Source organism: Fukomys damarensis, unplaced genomic scaffold, assembly GCF_012274545.1.
Source record: "Fukomys damarensis isolate Sample0158 unplaced genomic scaffold, DMR_v1.0_HiC HiC_scaffold_10, whole genome shotgun sequence".
NCBI classification, from domain to species: domain Eukaryota; kingdom Metazoa; phylum Chordata; class Mammalia; order Rodentia; family Bathyergidae; genus Fukomys; species Fukomys damarensis.
The window spans coordinates 18,627,379-18,646,293 of record NW_022900922.1 but is presented as its reverse complement, the minus strand read 5'-3'; the positions used below and the strand labels follow the sequence as shown (position 1 = coordinate 18,646,293).

The window sequence follows — 18,915 nt, the reverse complement described above, 5'->3', positions numbered from 1 at the left end:
AAAAAAAAAAAAAAAAAAAAAAAAAAAAAAGAGAAAAATACAAAAGATTCTGAGCAAGGATGGATATGGCATCTATGAGGTGATACATATACTTAGGTGGCTCTGTCTTTAGTTGGAATCATAGGATGGCACTGGTCAGGTATGGGCAAAATCTTGCCAAGCATGTATGAATACAAATATGTATGCTTCTCAGAGCACTTTCATATAGTTTCTTATTTCATTTTCCCAAACTGTTGGCAACCATGAGTATCCTCCTTGTAGAAAATGGGAAACTGAGCTGGAGAAAAAAGTATAACTAAAGTGCCAAGGTTGACATGGCCAGTGAACAATAAGGTTTCTCACAGCATCATAAATAAACAAACAAACAAATACAGGTTCCCACTGAAGAACAGTGGCCCTTGGTAGTTTAGAAACTAGTCACTGTGGTGACAAAGCACCTGGATGAGGCCTGATGCTACTATGTGATGAATGGACTGATGGAGCAGAAGACCATGGGCTGAGCTAGGCTCCATGTCCCTTCCCTGCTAAACATTGATCATGTTTTTGAAATAGACTTTAAACACTGACTTTACTCTGAACATTATCCTTTTGATCTATTAGGCAGCATCAAATCATGACAATTTTCTTCCCCAAGTCTACAATTCATATGGTGAAGTCTTAACCCCCAAAACCTCAGAATATGACTGTGTTCGAAGAAAGGGTCTCTAGAGAAGTAATTAACTTAAAATGAGATCTCAGACCATAATCCCTCATGACTAAAATGAGGTCATATACCCGTAATCCCTGACTGGAGTCCTTATAAGAAAAGATTAGGACACAAGCTTGTACACAGAGGGAAGACTAGGGGAGCACATGGGGGAAGATGGTCATCTACACACCAAGGAGAGGGCTCAGGAGAAACTGAATCTATCACTGCCTTGATCTCAGACTTAAAGCCTCCAGACTGTGAGACAGTAAATTTCCATTAAACAATATCCAGTCTGTGGTGCTTTGTTATGCAGCACTAGCTGACTAATACACGAACCATGTACCACCTTCCCTCTCCTCCTTACACATATTCACATTCATACTCCACCCCTAATTTCCATAAAGAAATAGGGAAATTGGACTTCTCCCCAAAGGACAGTTCACAGCAAAAGATGACCAAGCCCAGCCCTCACAGACGGAGTTCTGGATGGAGTGGGGAGAGTCCTCTAGAAGAAAATGCAAAAGAACCCGACCTGAATCCCTGCACCACACTATAACCCATGCTGTTCCTTAGGTTTCTTCCCAGAATGCTCTTCCTCCCCACACTTAGAGCCACCTGCTCCTCAGAACTACTTGGTTCTCCAGACTACTGTCACTTCTCATCAGTGACCTCATGACATGTATTATGATTATTTCAGTATTCCTAGACCACAGCATACAAACACAGTAAACAGAAATGTCTATTGAGTAGATGCCCCAAAAATGTCTGGAATACTATGGAATGATGGAGAAATGCCACCCTTGGCCTCAAGGAGACACCCCACCCCGCAAGTCTCCCAACAAGGGTTTTTCCTAATGCATCTTAGAGCCCATCACCATAGACTAGTGGTATGCATTGCCTTGAATGAAATATCAGTGTTCCTCCTCCAGGCAGAAGTCAGAGCAGTAGATGCCTTCAGGAAAGTTCCAATAAGATGGGGGGGCTCCCATTTATGTAGAGTGTCCGTGTGCCTGGTATTAAACCCCAGGCACCTTGTATGCATAATTAGACTGAAACTGACCTCCCAACAGCTTCAGAAGAAAATACCGTTACTATCCCAATTTAAAGATAGAGAAACTAAAACCTAAAGGGTTAGGTCAATTTGTCCCAAATCCCACAAGTAATAGCAGAGGGACTTGAATTCTTTTTTGAGCCGTGGATTGTAGCAACTATTTCCTACGATAATGAGCATATGGAGCAAAGACCTATCCCAACCTCCCTTCATTGCCCAGCAGGTACTTTCAGCCTTTGGTCTCCCAAGCCAGCACTTCACCACTGCCCTGGAATCTTGTTAAATGCAAGGCTCTGAGCCAGAAGGTCTGAGCCTCTGTACTTCCAGTAGCTCCTGTGATGCCACCACTGCCTGTGCCCAGATAACCCTTTGCAAGGTAAGAATCCAATGACAGAGACCACAATATGGCATTAAATACACCAGTGTATTTTTAAGAAAAGTATTTTTGATTAAAATTTTTAATCACAATGATGCCTTGAAATACTGACTCTTTAAATGAGGAATGTATTTTTATCTTAAAAGTTATCAGTCAATTAATTGAAAGCTGGGAGAAAATAGGCAGACTGACGGTTGACAGAATGATTAGGGGCCAAAAGACAATTTTACCAGGTTTGCTCTAATTATATTTGTGTTACTGTTTATTAAAAATCATTTTATACAAAAGAAAAACACCACTGCAAAAGCAATAAATCATAAAGATATTCCTACCTATATTTAAGGTCCTCTCCCCCTGACAATTACAAATTTTAAGAGAACAAGTAGAAACCATCTCACCAAGGAGTATGTATCCTGAAATTTTAGGAATAGATCATGTTTATGGGAAATTGTGTGATGCTATATTCAGTATAAAGCACAGTTCTTATGTTTCACTGAACTCTGAAAGGTTATTCACGACACTCCACCTTAAATAGTAATTACACTGATGCACATAATAGTATAAGAATGATCACAGAAATCATTTAAGCTTTGAATACCCCAATCTCTCTGGCACACATCCAGAATGCACTAGAATAATGGACATATTACATATATATGGCCGATTGTAGATAATATGTACCCTTAAATAGAAAGAATTTTATATGAAAATCTTGACTTTTACCTTTTCAAAAGCAAATTATTTATTATAAGCAATTATTCTGAATATTTATCATTAGAACAGCTGTACCAGATATTCTCTTTAACATGACACCAGCACTGGCATTTTCAGTGCATTTTGGCTGAATTTACCTATTGCATATCTCGTCATTTAGTTTGTAACTGACATCTGAGAAAATGGTGGATTTATAAAGGAAGACATAAAGGTCTGGCAGTTGTTATTGCTGGCTATATATTGGCAGGGGTGGCTCTGCAGAAATGACAAGTAATCAGGTTTTTCTAGAGAATGTGAAGATAGGGACTAAGGTAAACTCAGGACTCCTGAGCAATAAGAAGAAAGGAGATACAATATGGAAATATATGAAAATCAGCCACAAGATATTGAAGGCATCAATTACTTGGAAGGTATTTCCAGACGGATGAGGCTGCCCAGAGACTTACACTTTAAACACACATCACCTCTGACAGTAACAGCAGCACCAGAAATTAGAAATGAGGGAAGACATCTAAGCAGAGGCTACAGCTGATGTCCAGCCCACTTAGAAATAAATGTTGATATTTCTTTTATCGACATCAGAATTCCTGAAGGATATAGTCTCATGTTTAAGGCTTTTGCTATCTGAAATACCAGAACCAATTAGAGTTCTCAAGTCAAGATAACCTACCTAACCACCCAATCCTTTCCCACTTATCAGTCCTCTCTCCTTAAAATATATCAGACCTAGAAATTGTAGATAGGAACCAATAAAAGGAAAAGCCTAACTTAGCTGTCCATTTCCCTGTGTAATGTTTGTTACATTTGAAATGTGGGGAAGTGTGTGGATTTGTTGTAGGTTTCAGGGGTGAAGGGTGCTTCTGTGGAACTGACAGCAGAATTCAAGCATAGATGTTGAAAGTACAGAAATTATCACACTTGTTTTTATTTCTGTTTCCATGGAAACCAAAAATCATCTCCTACCCAAGTTGAATGAGATCTTTTGAAATAATCAGCTTCAATTTTTTATGATAGCAAAATACTGCTTTCCGTTTCAACTTTCAGAATCTTACTTTCACATGGGGGTAAAAAGATTTAGATGTGGTCTGAAGGCCTAGGGACCTACAAAAAGTATGGTTCTATTGAGAGACATGACCCTTTGTTACAGAAGGCTGCACACCAAGCCCATTCAACGCAGAGAAGGATTCAAAACAAATGGAAAATGTATGTTTAGATGGCATGGAAGTACATAGACATCATCAGGATAAAAAATTCCTCATTAAATTTTCTCACTTTAGAAGTAAATGTTGATTTTCTTTCATTCACACTGAAATTCCTGTGGGCTACATTTTAATATTTAACACTATTTATACCAATTAAACACAAATCTACAGACACGATGCCATAAAAAAGGTCTTATTGACAATGTGCGGGAAAATCAAGAACTCTGATTGTCCCAGCTCTTCTGAAGGCTTCTGACTTATGCAATGCTTACAGAACCAAACAAAAATGTGGTTTGCTAACAGGCTGTGCCTTAAAAATAAAGAACAGTGAATATATGGCTGGCACATAATCCCTCTCAGTCAGGGAGTATACAGCTGGCACATACCTCCTCTTGGGTAGGGAACACGGTGAAGCTGAGTGTCCTCTGCTCAGGCAGGATGTGCTGCCATTCACAGGATAACTGGAAGCCTGAGTATCCTCACTTCTTTCCTGCAAGGTGATCGGGGGAGGACAAGACTGGCAGCCAGGACTTGGGCTCCTGGGCTAATGCGACCCCCAAGAGGCATGTCTCCGTGGAAAGTAGCTTTTCCACCGAGAGGATGTGCTTCTTCGATGAAAAGTTAAGTCATATATTCAAGGTTCCCTTCTGGCTCTAGATATTTACAATTCCACTTAGTAATGAAGTAGATCTGAGGATCTGGTCAAAGAACTTTCATCTTTCAGTGTAATTCATTGCATATAAAAAAGCAGTACTTCATCTTTCCTAAATTTCCCAAGAAAAGCTGTAGGCAATTTCCGATTCTCCATAAGCACCCGGTAGAATAAGTGATGAGACCAAGCAAGGGCAGGTGCCATATTTAGATGACAAAACTCCTGTTTCTAGGTATAACCTACAGGCCGCAGATCTGTTAAAACAGCATCATAGCCTCTACGTGTAGACCAAGAGTCACAAGTTAAAATGGCCCCAGGAGCTGGGAAAATAACAAAGTAGGTATCAGAACAACAGGGAATGCTCTGAAACTGGAGAATGCATGGCCACTAAACAAATTCAAAGGTCAGTCATAAGCTCAGTTCCAGCCAGATTATCTTAGGGAATCTGGTCTCACACCGCCAGTTTGCCATCCCTCGCCTGTGAAGACAACTTACTTTCCCTCTCATCAGTTATTATAAAAGTGACTTCTGATTTAACACTGCAAATTGAACAAATCTGAGGGTTTTGTTTTGGCTTTTCTTAGCTCCCTTCTGATGTCCCTCTAAAGTATCATTAAAGGTAGTTTTAAAAGGGAGAAGCCTACAAGGACACAAAAGACTGAAAAGAAATAATAACCACAAAATTTAGGGAAAACATAGCCAATGGAGGGGCACTAATGAGAACAGAGCTGAGGAAAGTAAAATGTGAGCCCACAGAAAGGAGGAACTAGAAGCAAGTCTTGTAGGCCCCTGTAGTGACACCAAGAAAAACAAATCTTATGACCTAATGGCAATGCCCTGAACCCCCTGCCCACAGTCACATCTCAAAATGTGACTACCAGGCCTAACCACCAAGGCAAGATGCTGAAAGATTCCTCTCACAAAAAATAGACAAGCACAAAAGAGTAATACTAAAAGTACTAAAACTTGGAGAGGTCTGCCTATGAATAGCCAATGCCAATCACCAAACAGTGACTTTCTCCCTCCCCACTTATGAGTTCTGTAGGAGCACCAAGTTCCCATAAGACCCCACTGTAAAGTCTGACCAGGCATGAAGGGAAGCCTCTATTGTAGAAACAGGGATCAAATCATAGAAAGGAACACAGAAACTGAAAAAGAAACTCAAGAAATGATGGGAAAAGAAACGTCAACATAATACAGCATTAACCTTTATGGGAAGCTATTACAGTCATAAAACAAGAATAGAATGCTATAAAAAGGAACATTCAGAATATATGAAAGAGCTCTTAGGAATCAGAGATATAATGACCAGGAAAATTAATGCATACCGGCTAGAAGTGCAGCTCAGTAGTAAAGCACTTGCCTACACCCTGACTTCAACATCTGGAACCAAAAAAAAAAAAAAAAAAAGGCAATAGACAGAAGAGCTGAGGTTATTTGTATTTTTTTAAAAAAGCTGACAAAGTAGAAAATAATCCATAGAAATGGAAAACAGGAGAGACAATTAGAGGACCAGTCTAGGATGTACTGTATACAAATGTTGAAGTTCCACAAAGAAGGAAAACAGAGAAAAAATACCAAAGAAATAATTCAGTATTTTTCCAGAATTGAAAACAAACATTTCCAAAATAATAAAAGCCCACTGAGTACCCACTCAACCAGCAAAAAAAACTATATCATGGGACATGACTGGAAATTTTCAGAACATCAGAAACAAAGAGAAGAGCCCAGAGATAGAAAAAGTGTAAGTATAAAAGTTGAGGAAAAATAATATCAAACTTCTCACCTGCCTTTCCAAATAGGGAGAAAAATGGAGCAATGCCTTCAAAACGCTGGGAGAAAATATACTGAGTCTAGAAATGTTACACCTAGCTGTACTTCAGGTTTGAGTAGATAAGCTGAGAAGAAAGGACACTTTCAGACATAAAGTTTCACCAAAAGTACTAAAAGTGCCTCTCATGAAGCTTTTCTCACAAAGTCACGAAGGGAGGATGCCATAAACAATGAAGCTGTAATGAAGAAAGAGGAAGACATGAAATCTAAACAAAAGGGAATCCATCCACTGGAAAAGCAAGGAAATTTCCAAAATAAAGGATAAAATAAGGAAAAAACAGGCCAACTCTGGAAAAAGCACATCAAGAGAATAGCTAATCATTTTAGAAAAAAAGGTTCCTTTATGATTCCATCACTACTGGATGTGTTAAATGTATGTAGAGGAGATGAACAGTTCTGATTCAACCTGGCGATGGCCTTGTAACAGAAACACAGAAAAATAAGCAGATAAAAAAACCGGACGATTACTAAATTAGAGAAGAGGGGAAAATGGTTACAAGAAAATGTAACAAGTATACTGAATGGTTCAGCTATGAATAATAAATGGTGAGAACACTGCATAGATTAAATATTAAATTATCCAAAAATTACTCTAAATTTAGTGGGGAGAAAGAAGAAACTAACTACCTGTCTTTATTTGTCTACATGTGACCTTATTTTCCACTAGTGGATGAGAGGTAATAAAAGACTACCTTCTGTAGTCATTAGATAGAAAAATAATAAATTGTATCTAAATTTGAAAAATAAAATCAAGAGATTTATTTCATCAAATTTGAGATGACATCAATTAAAAGAATCTCCACTATTTTATGTATGTTTAAAAATAAAAGGATTTTATAATACCAATTAAACTATAACATGCCATCACTTGTAAGACCTAAGAATCTCAGAGGTATTAAAGCAAGGAGGTAGTATATGTCTTATTACCAATGCATTACGCCATGAGAAAGTTAACCTAATCAGTTGCCTCTGAAGAATAGGAATTGAGGTGGGGAGGCATGGAACTGGTTGTGATCTTTGTTACAATGTGTTGAACTGGTTGACTTTTTAAAAGTGGTATGTGTTTAACTTTAATTAAAAAATAAATTTAAAATAAATAAATAAATAGGATATAACACAATCTCCAACTAACAAAAAAGAAAAAAACAAAGTTTCTTGGTTCTGACAATGTTCATGGTGCTGGCAGCATTAGTAGCCAGAATATCAGCTCTTGTACCCAAGGCCCCATTTTCCACAAAGCGATGAGAAGGCTTAGGTTGATAAGCACATTGGTTTGCATGTTAGAAAAAGAACTGCAAACTTGAGAAACACAAATCTTTTTCTTTTAATGTTTTTATTATGGACAAATTTACTTGAAATAAAAGTTACGACCCTAACCAGTCTTAAATGTAATTAAATAACCAAATCCTTCATAATGGGTAGTGAACTGGCCTAAACTTTGTACCATATGGAGACATTATCTTTCAGGTTGTATTTGTTAATTGTTGGTTATATTAATGGTTACACTGTCTAGCTTACTGGACAATAAACAAATCTAACCTGGCCCCAAAATAGGGTTTCTCAATCTCATCACCACTGACATTTTGGGCTGGGTAATTTTATGTTGTGAGGATGGTCATCCTTCACCACCACCACCAGTGCCATCCAGTAACCACCAATACCCAGTAAGACACTATCCCTGTGGAGATACAATCTCCTCTAGGTGAGAATGGTTATTCCAGAGAAGTCCTATCTCTGACCCCCAGGGCCACTAACTCCATGTACATCCTCGAAAAGACAGTTTGGGACAAAGGCAGGCAGTGAGGGTTCCACCCTCAAGAGCTGCAGAAACACAAGCAGCCCATGGAAGATGGCCCAGCATTCACCTCAGTACCTACTGATAAGGCTGTATCTGCTTTTCAGCAATGGGTCCATTGTTCACCCGGTTTGTACACACACAAGCACACACACACATGCACACACACACAAGTGCTTCTTCGTGACCTTTCACTAAATCGCACTGTATATAGAACTTTAGCATAACAGGAAACCAGCCCGAGGAAGTTAACTAGCTAATATCCTGAGAGAAGGCTCACGTAAATAGTATAACAGCTGAGCCAAGGGATATGCAAGGACTTATATTTCCTTCCCTGGCTTTTATTTTATTTCATCTAATTGTTTCTCCCAGATAACTTCTGCTTTGAAGTTAAACAGACTCGTACTCCAGTCCCATTTCCCCTACCTAGTGATACAAACTGGGCAAGAGAATTCGCTTCTATGAGTTTACTTTCTTGAGATGTAAATACACACGTACGTATAAATGTCAAATGGGGATCTGACAGGGTTGTCACCAGAGTCACACAAGATGATGCCTGGTGCAGCGCCCAGCACTCCGGAGGATCTTAATAAACCAAATTGTTTGATCACCATTGGGCCAGGTCTGAAGAGCTGATTTTACTATCATGGAGCCAATGGGATTTACATTAGTTTCTTCACACACTCACTTACTTTTCACAATTCTTATAGCACAATTGCTTGGGATGGAGAGCAAGAGTCACTGGACCCTAGAGAGAATGGCTCTGAAACTGGACTTTCTAAGCACCTTCCCCACCAAGTGAGGTAGACAATCCCAGCGCTATGACTGATAAAGTCAAGAAGGGAAGTAACCCAGGCCTTTTGTTACCCAGCTTTATTTCCCTCAAGCGGACATCAGTTTGTTGGTACTGCTTTAGCCAATTCATTTCTCTGTCTCTTTTGCACGCTTGCAACAAGCTCTCACTCACAAGCCAAGTAAGAAGAATGTTCTGCAGACACATACGCACCCACGGCTGTGCAAGGGTGATCAGAGGTCACTTCTCCTCCTAACTCTCAGTCCTTGTAACCAGCAAGTTTATAAGCAAACAAATATCTCTCACAGATTCTGCAACTTGTCTACTAAGTGACTGACAGAGAGATCTCTCTTTTACTAATAATACTGTGGTTCTCTCTTGATATCTTGACTTTGGAATATAAATTAGGCTTTTTTTAACAGTTATTAAGAGTGGCATACATCTGATGATTTTACCTCTTTGTCTTAAAACACAATATTTAATTATAACTTCACAGAAGACTTAAAATTCTTTTTTCTCCCAGGAAAAAGCAATACCTAATAAACAGAGTTTATCAAAAACTCTTAGTCATAGCAAATCCTACAAAATAAATTGGATTTTTTAAATCTGTGATTTTTAGCACATTAGACTTTCCACCAGGAAGGCAATGCTTGCAGAAATACCTGCAGAATAATCAAGCAGCCATCTCACTGCTGCCCTGCTAAGACAAATACAGTCAAGAAGATCATCCACGGAACTCGTCGGATTGTGAAATTTGCTTTCAGAAAAGGAAATATCACAAAATAGTCAGAGGACAAGTGGCAATTCCTAGTGACTTCTCCCCATTCCTCCGAGTCTGGGATTGTCACTTCCCCTCCTCACCTAAATTCCAATCTTCCACCTAGAATTGCAAGACAGCTCATTGAATTGTAGCAAAAAGCAGAAATGATTTCTTTTTTCCATCATTTAAGCAGAATGAATGCTACTTAATTCCCTCCATAAGTATGCATGTGATACACAAACACACATACCCACTCCTTAAAGTACAAAGTTCCGGCTGGGTGTGGTAGTACATGGTTATAGTCACTCTGGGCGGCTGAGGCAGGAGGGTAGCAAATATGAGTTCAGCCTGGGCAATCTGGAGACTTAGTGGGATCCTGTCTCAAAATAAAATATAAAAAGGGCTGGGGATGTAGTTCACTGCGAGGGCTCTGGGTTCCACCCCTACTATTGAAAAAGAAGAAGAAAGTACACCGTCCCACTGACCTAAGATAATCAATACATGTCTAGCAAATATTTGGGTCACGTTTATATAAGCAATTCTTGTGTGAAAAACAAATTCCAACAACAGTTTCAATTACCCTAAAGGAGAGAATATGATAGCATTTGCTTAAATGCTTTTCTAAGTGGAAGACATTTTTTATAGATTAAAAACCTCAAGCCAATGTTCCTTTTTGTATCAACTTTCTCGTTTGCATTTCACACCTAACTCCATTCTAACTTGCTCTTCAATGCAGTTTATTATCAAAGATAGGCCACCTTTTGCATTAAAAAAAATAGGCTTTGTTCCAAGGGCTGTTATTTGTAAGAATAGGAGGAAGAACTGCAGGGTACTTTGTTACTTGTCTAAGGTCATCCAGTGGCCGGGCACCTTAGAAGGCTGTTAACAGCATGTGGCAGGTAACACAAAATTTGAAAGACAACCAGCAATCATTGGCTTTCACGCATATATTCAATGGCATGGAGATTACCTGGTCGACTGGAACCTCAACTTGAGTCTCTTCATCTTCCTGGACTTCTGCTGCCCCCCGCATTTCAGACCTCTCTGCTCCAGCTTTGAAAATGCCTTCATCTATTATTGGAGACAAACACACAGTGAAAAATGGAAATCCAATTGTGACATCGTGTGGCTGCATCTTGAAATTACAGCAGAAAATCTAATGGCTATTTTTCAGTATTTAAATTCCCCTTCTAGTGTTAGGATTTGGGGAGCCCCTAGTCCCTCAATTCTTCTACATTTTCACTGATAAAATGTTTGAGGGGCAAAACAAGGCTGACCCGGCAGAGCAGATTTTTGGTGGAGCCCTCCTCGCCCTGTGGCTATAGAATTAGCATCGTGTCCTGTACTGGGGTTAAGATGGGGACTTGACAGCCAGTGTCTCAGTGCTCTCTCCCTGGCCACCGACTAGCAATGACACATGCTGCTTTAAGGTACTACTTTCAGGCGTTCCCCTTCTCGACAGGATGCTGCATACCCAACATAATGTATCGGAATAATTCTCTATATTCAGAGTGGTGTAAAAAAAATATGTTTATTGTAACAGAATCACGGAACTGAGTGCCCATATCACACCAAAACATCTCACTTATATTGCAGATTTCTACAAGATTTTCACGACCTACGGCTTCAAATCCTTATCTATAAAATAAATCTCTAAGACTTCAGGTTAAGCCCCCTCAACTCTCTTGTCTTTGGAAAGCAATAATTGCTGCTTTCCATATTTGAAGTAGTTGTAATGTCTCCCCTCAGCCTTCTCTTCTCCAGGGCAAGTAATCAAAGAATCACAGGACCATTTATCATTGTGTCTGTCAGCTTGCCTCAAGACAGGTCCGACGCTTCAGCCTTCCCCACAGATGTTTTCTCTGTCCAATTTTTAAGTCTCTCCAGGGATGAGGATTTTACCTCATTCCCTGGTAATCCATTAAGTATTTGATTACCCCTACAGTCTAGAAAATACGTTTTTATCTTTCACCGTAAAGTCCCCTCTGTTTCTGTAATGGGAGTGTGTTTCTCAGAGCACAATAATTTAACACACTTTATAAAATAATACTCCATAATCACCCCTTACTGGATGCAAAATGTTTTAACATGTGCTGGGGAACAATGACACGAAAACGCGGTGTGAGCCAAGTGATAAGAGCCTGAGATTCGGATGAGAAGTACACTGTTTCCAAGCTGCTGAAGGCCGGATGAGAGAGACAAACACATCACCACCACCAAGATGGACCCATAAGGGCTGTGACCAGTAAGGGGCACTGCAGGGCCTCATGGGAGCTAAGAAGATGCACTGAGGTGAGGGAGGAATGAAGGGAGAAAGGAGCGGGAGAGAGGGAGAGAAACTAGGCACGCTGGACATTCATTTCTGAAATTACCTTAGAAGCCAACAGTCACTGTCAGACACCGGCCTGGGTAGACGACCGTGCTGACTGTACACAGCGACTCTGTGGACGGCACGTCTGCATCCCAAAGTTGCACTTGCTTACACAGAGAATCCTATAAAGAGCCCAGGAACACATTCCTAAGGCTCACACTCCACCAGTTTGACTAGGTCTGAGCCCAGCGACAAACGTTTCGCTGATGTGTTTTTGGAACCGGCATTCCACCAGAAAGGAAGAATACAATCGATAATCACAAAATAAAACTGAAAGGGCACTGGAATGGAAATTGGCAACCAGAGAGATGTGAACAACAAGGACACGGATCAGCAAAGCTCAGGCTTGTGTCCAGTGACACAAACACAGAACACAAAGGTAAAAAGCATTTGTCCTCGGTGTCGGGGGCAGGGGGGCCGCTCCTCAGGAACTGAGAGGCTCAAGTTCCTCCAGCAGCAGGAGCCAGAGAGGGGTCTGAGGGAAGGTGGGGACCCTGGGAATGGGGGAGAGGAGGGAGAGTTCCCAGCTGCAGGAAGAAAGCCCAGCCGGTTTTCACGTTCACGAAAACCCTCACATTAAATTAAAGTGAGCTAATACATCATAGAAAATATATTTTTATTATAAATCATTTCAATAAATGCATTTTAGAAATCTTAGATGAAGGAAATAAAAGCCTTTCTTATCTCATGACCAAGAGCTAACTGTCAGTAACATTTTAACAGCTCTTTCTGTGTCTCTCCCTCCTACCCTTCCCTCGCCCCCTCCCTCTGTTTGTCCCTCTGTCTCTCTCTCCCTCTCTGTCCCTTTCTCTCCCTTCAAGGCCCCCATATAAAACTGAAATTTTATTGTATACATAATTTATAAGACATTTTTTCTACGTTAAACTCATATAATGAGTATTTCCTGCACCATTAGATATTCCTTGATGATAATAAAATGTGATGATACCATATGCTAGCCTCATGAAAGGAAAACACTGAATGAAAAAATAGAATTTTCTAAATGGATAGGGAGGGTGTGGCACCATCTAGGCCTCTGGGGTTGTGTCGCCACAGCAGGCCGCTGTTTCTCTTGCAGAGGTGGACTGTCGCCCCTCCCTCTCTTGAAACCTCGTCTTCCCAGAGTAAGCACAGCGCACTGCACTCTGAGTCCTCCCAGAGCATCCGTTGCAGTGAAGACCAAAGGCAGGCCCGTTTTTAACTCTTGGTCCTACCCCGGCCTGCCCTTCACACTGTGCCAGCCAGGCCGGGCCCCTTGGCCTGCGCGGCCTCACCCTGCAGCTCCTCCACCTCGCACCGGAGAAGACCTCCCTCCCCACAGCCCAGACACCCCTGCTCAGCCGGCCACGACCCAAGCGCTCACAGGCTCCACGCCGCAGGTCGCCTCTACCCACTTGCCCAGCTCCTGCTTCAGCCCAATCCCTGTAGCAGCCTCCCGAGGCCTCCTCCCAGGTCCTAGCCCCACAACGTCCTCCTCTCCTCAACAGGAAGAACCAGTAACACCCTCCTCCACTTGCATTCTCCAGCTCTCAGGCTTCGCTTATTCGTAGATCAAGGTTTAAAAAAAATAAATAAATAAGTAAATAACTAGAATTAAACGCAGGGCCGTCGCACTCTGCCACAACCCCAGCAATTTTTTTTTTTAATCTTGCTAAGTTGCCTAACTGCTCAGAGTGAGTGACCCTCCTGCCTCAGCCTCTCAGAATGCCGGGATTCCAGGAGTGTGCCGCCATGCCCAGCAATCACTTGTCATTTTGTCCGCTTCTCGCACCCATTCTGGTCTCCGGTTCCTCAAGCTCCATCGGGCACAGACAGGACCCCAGCTACAGCTTCTGTCTCAGTTCTCAGCCCTGGACTCACAGGGTGTTGCTGTCATCTCACGTCTTGAGGAAATGTTCGTTAAACTGAACCAGCCACACAAAGCATACGGTAACACTTGGCATTGCCTGGAAGGGTTATTTGTAAGAGAATTTGTCTGTGAATAGATCTTACTCATGGCCAACACTGACGGGCCAATGTGAATGTTCACAAAGAAATCGGGCCGTAAATTAAATCACTCGATGCACAAGAATTGCCAACAAATCCAAATTAGCACGAGGAAGAATTCAGATGACATAATAAGTGCCCTCTGCCAATGCTGTAGTAAAACACAAGTGGGGATGCGCTCTGTGGATGAAGTCAAAGAAACAATACTGAACATTTAACATGCCCGTGTGCAAGGATAGAGTCTCATAAGAAATTTGCAAAAGTATTACATGTTTTAGAAAGGGCAATATTATTCAAACACTGTAAAATCTTAACCCTTTCCCTTTATTATTACCACCAGTTTAAACGTACACAGTAAATTCGTGATTCAGATCATAATAGAAATTATTGTACACAATGGTTAGGTGGTTGTTGCTATAGCAACATCAGGCATCCTAACCACACCTCAGGAAAGCAGGGCCACCTGGGGAGAAGTATTCAGTCAGTAGTGAGACACAGACAGTCTTAGCATCACTCAGGATATTCCCAGAAATAGCGGCTTAGCTTTACTCCATACCAACATCAGAGGTAAGTGAACCTTTTGCCACAGACTGCCCATCTATAACTCCTGGTGTGCCTACAGTAGTCTTGCGGTCTTGCACACACCCAATTCTTCTTCTAAGTCTGAAGTCTTTCAACCACTCACGAAATTATTTCTTATGTATTAGGAATTCTCCTGCCTTGGAAATTTACTGTACATGGTAAAGACAAGAGCAGAATGCTTGCACATCATGTAAAAGCAGGCTTTCCTCTTATAGATAGAAAAGCTGGGTTCTTGGGTAAAGGAAAAACAGGGCAATGCACCCTCTTGGAACACGCCCTCCTGGCAGAGCACTTGGTGTTCAGCTGACTGTAGTCACTGTCCCCACCCTCACTGTCCCACTTTTCCTAACCCATCTCTTTGTAGCAGCATTCAATAGGGACTGTTCTTCTTAAAATTATATTTCTATTCACTTTATGTCTTAGCAGCTTTCAGCACAAATAATCTCTCTCTTTCTCTCTCTCTCCCTCTCTCTTCTCTCCCTCTCCTTCTCCACTTCACTTTTTGGTGTCATCAGCAGAGTCCTCTAAATCTCTTTGGCCAACCCATCCTCATCTGCTCAATTTCTAAGTGCTAAACCACCCCAGAGCTGCATCGTGGGTCTACTTCCCTACCAACGCATCCTGCACAGAAGACCTCATCAAGTCCATCATTCGGACACCAGCACTACACCAGAAATTCCCCAATATATATCTTTACCCCCCAAGATTCACAGATTCCCCAGACATACATATATATCTAGTTGTCTAACTTCACATCTCCCCTGGGATGTCTACTGGGCATCTTTACCTAAACATGGCCAAAATGCCCTAAACTGTCCACCACCACCCCCATATTTCTCATTCCAGGAAGTGGCAACCCTGCTCAGTTAAGACTCTGAGAATTATCTTATTTCTTTCCGCCTGCATTTTCTATCCATTCCATCATTAAGTCTTGTCCAATTCATCTTTTTAAAAAATACTTCTCAATGGAACTCTTAGAAATAGGAACATCTCATCTGGCATTTTCTTGTCACTATTTCTTATCTTTTCTTTTTTTCCTGAAAAAATACATTGAAAGGATAACAGTTACAAGCTATCAATGAGTCAACAGGAATGACACAGTATTATCTGGCGGCGCCAACCCTGGGCTATCTATTTCTAGATTGCATGTTACATGAGAAAATTAAACTTAACTGGTTTAAAATAAAAATAAAAACATACCCCAAATCTATTCATTTATTTCTGTCTCTTCCCATCAACGTGGTCTGATCACCATTATCTCTTGGATGGGATATTAAAACAGTGACAAAGCAGTGTCCCTCTTCTTTCACTCCTGCTATTCTATATTCTACCCTCCTTCCCACAGCTAAGTGTTTTACAGATAATAAAAATTATTTAACTTATTTCACTGCTTAGAAACTGTTCAACATCCTTCTGTCACACAGCGGAGACCAACTTCCTTTCCATGGCTCACAGAGATGATGAGATGGGGCCCTTCCCTTGCATATGGACTGCATTTCACATCACTTTCTCCTTCCCCCTTAAAGGCTACCTGAGCTGACTATCATTCCATTTGCAACAGAAAATTTATTTCCACCTTAGAGCTTTGTTCTTATATCCTCTGCCTGGAATGCCCTTTGCCCTTTTACCACATCATTCCAATCTCAGAAAACCCTCCTCACTCCCATTCCAGGAGGCATTCGTGTTTCCCTGTTTTAACTCTGTGCCCCTAAGCTGGTGGTTGGTTTGTTTGCTAGTCTGTCTGTCTGTCTGTCTATTTGTTTTATGAGTTAGTGTTTGTCACTCTCCACCACTGTGTAAGCTCCAGGAGAGCAGATGGCCCTTCCACATCATCTACTGTTCCCTCCACAGCACAGAGAGGACCTTAAAGGACTGTGGAAGAAGAAGGGAGAGTGGGCACTCAGGAGAATTTGTGACATTCAGACAGGATGTAAGAGCCAACAAACTAAAAACCACCAGCCCAACCCATTACTCTTGTATTCCTGCAGGGGTTTCCCCAAGCAGGACACACTTGATAGTGTGACATTTGTATGGGAGTGGGGAAAAGAACACAGATTTAAAGAAAAGGAAAACTGATGTACATCCTTACAGGGATCAACAAGTGATGTATAGAAGGCAGCACAACCATCCCCAAAGATGCCCATGTACTAAACCTCAGCAACTGTCAATACGTTCCACTGCATGCAAAGGGAGCTCAAGCTGCAAATGGAATGAAGGGCCAATGAGCTGACTGTGAGGTAGAGAGACAATTCTGGATTATCTGGCTTCACCTGGTGCAGTCCAGTGGTTCTTGTTAATGAAAGAGAGAAGGAGGAGAATCCAAGTTAGAAAGACAGTGGCAGAAAGAACTGAGCCGCCCTCGCTGGCTTTAAAGATGGAAGAAGGGCCAGAAGCCAAGGAGAGAGGACACTGCCTCTAGGAATCAGGAAGGTCTGGGATACCTATTCATCCCTAGAGCTTCTACAAGAAATACCCCAAGAAAATTGATTTTAGCCTGGGGAGGCTCACTTTGGAATTCTGACCATCATAACTGTATTTGTGTTGATTACAAGCCAAATTTATAATCTGTTGCAGTCATAATATGAAACTAATATACCTTATGTCTAAAAATGATGGTCTAGAGAGAATACTAGGCCATAGCCACTACAAATCCTCCTTCTAACTCCTGCAGGTGCATGCAGAGGGGAGCAGGCAGCTCAAATACCCGCTCCTCCTGATGATGAAGAGGAATCAGAAAACCATTCTCGGGGCCCCTGTCTGGTGTTTTCCTTCTCTAACTCCTATCACTGCTCTTTCTCCCTCCCCTACAAGGTACAAACCACCATCAGCACCACCCCAGACACCCACATGTCTGCCAGAAGAAAAGGGATTAGGTATTTTTAGTCTTCCTCTGCCCTGAAACCTATGTAATGAAAGCCATTCGCTAACAAACTAAAGAGCAAGGACAAATATGATACACAATGCTGCTCCCATTCAATTACTCCACGAAGGATCAAATGCAATGCTTGGATGCACACTGCACCCAAATTCCACTCTAATCTTTTTTTTCTTTGAATCATGAGTGTATATTACACAGTAAAGCAATAGCAAGCACTCTAGTGAAAATAAAAATGCACCTCAATTATTTTTCACTTATCCCTTATGAGTTGTACTGCCTAAACAATGAGAGCACAATAGCTGAGGTACAGAGGTCGTAACATTCCTGTGCTGTGCATACTGAATATGAAAATGCTTCCTCTCCTGAAGCATGAAGCAAATCCTTGTGTGTTTCAGCCCTTCTGCAGCCACATGGCTGAAATGAAAGCATTTCCTAGTTGTAATGCCTTAGTATTTCAGCTTAATAATATTAAAATTCTTTAATGTCATCAAATAAGAAAGGTTATCAAACTATATCAGATTGTTCAAGGGACTGATGATAATCAATATTTAGAACCAATAATCTTCCTTTTTTTACCAGAATTACTAAAAGCATTTGGAAATAGTATTGTGCACAATATTATAATACATTTAGTGTTCGAAAACAATTTGAGACATCAATAAGAAGAAAATTAGCATTACGATAACTAGTTCTAAAGACTGAAAATCTTTAAGTTCGGTGTATTGACACACTGGTAATCACAGCATTCTGGGAGGCTGTGGCAGGAGTATTACAAGTTTCGCCTGAGCCTGGACAACTTAGTGACTTAATGAGACCTCGTCTCAAATGTTTTAAAAATAAAAAAAAAGGGTTGGAGATGTAGGTCAGTAGGAAGGCTCTAGATTCAATCCCAGTACCACAAGGGGGAAGGGGGAGAAAGGAAGGAAGGAAAGGAGGGAGGGAGGGAGGGGAGAGGAGAAGGAGGGAAAGGGAGAGGAACAAAGGAAAGGAAGATATAACACAAAAAGAAGGAAAGTCTTTAGATGTATATTAACTGAAAAGGTAAATGTGACTATAAATATTTTTCTCTGATGTATTACTGAGACTGCCTAATAAAAATGCTAAATCAAACTTTTTCACTATTATTTTTTAAAAAGCTCGTTAAAGCCAGTAGATGGCTGGGGAAAGTACAGGGAATGTTTATGGCTCTGAACACATAAAATAATATCCCAAGAAGAAAACACAGAGATCTATT

The 18,915-nt window shown here is 41.0% G+C and overlaps 1 protein-coding gene across 1 annotated transcript in view; it reads right to left on the bottom strand.

The window, feature by feature from the left end:
* The window catches only part of Dcdc2 (doublecortin domain containing 2), a 164,015-nt gene that overhangs the window by 13,289 nt on the left and 131,811 nt on the right, over positions 1–18,915 (bottom strand). Inside the window, exon 8 of the mRNA XM_010622945.3 lies at positions 10,835–10,935. Within this exon, the coding sequence (XP_010621247.1) occupies positions 10,835–10,935 (101 nt within the window). The remainder of the gene's footprint in view (positions 1–10,834; positions 10,936–18,915) is intronic.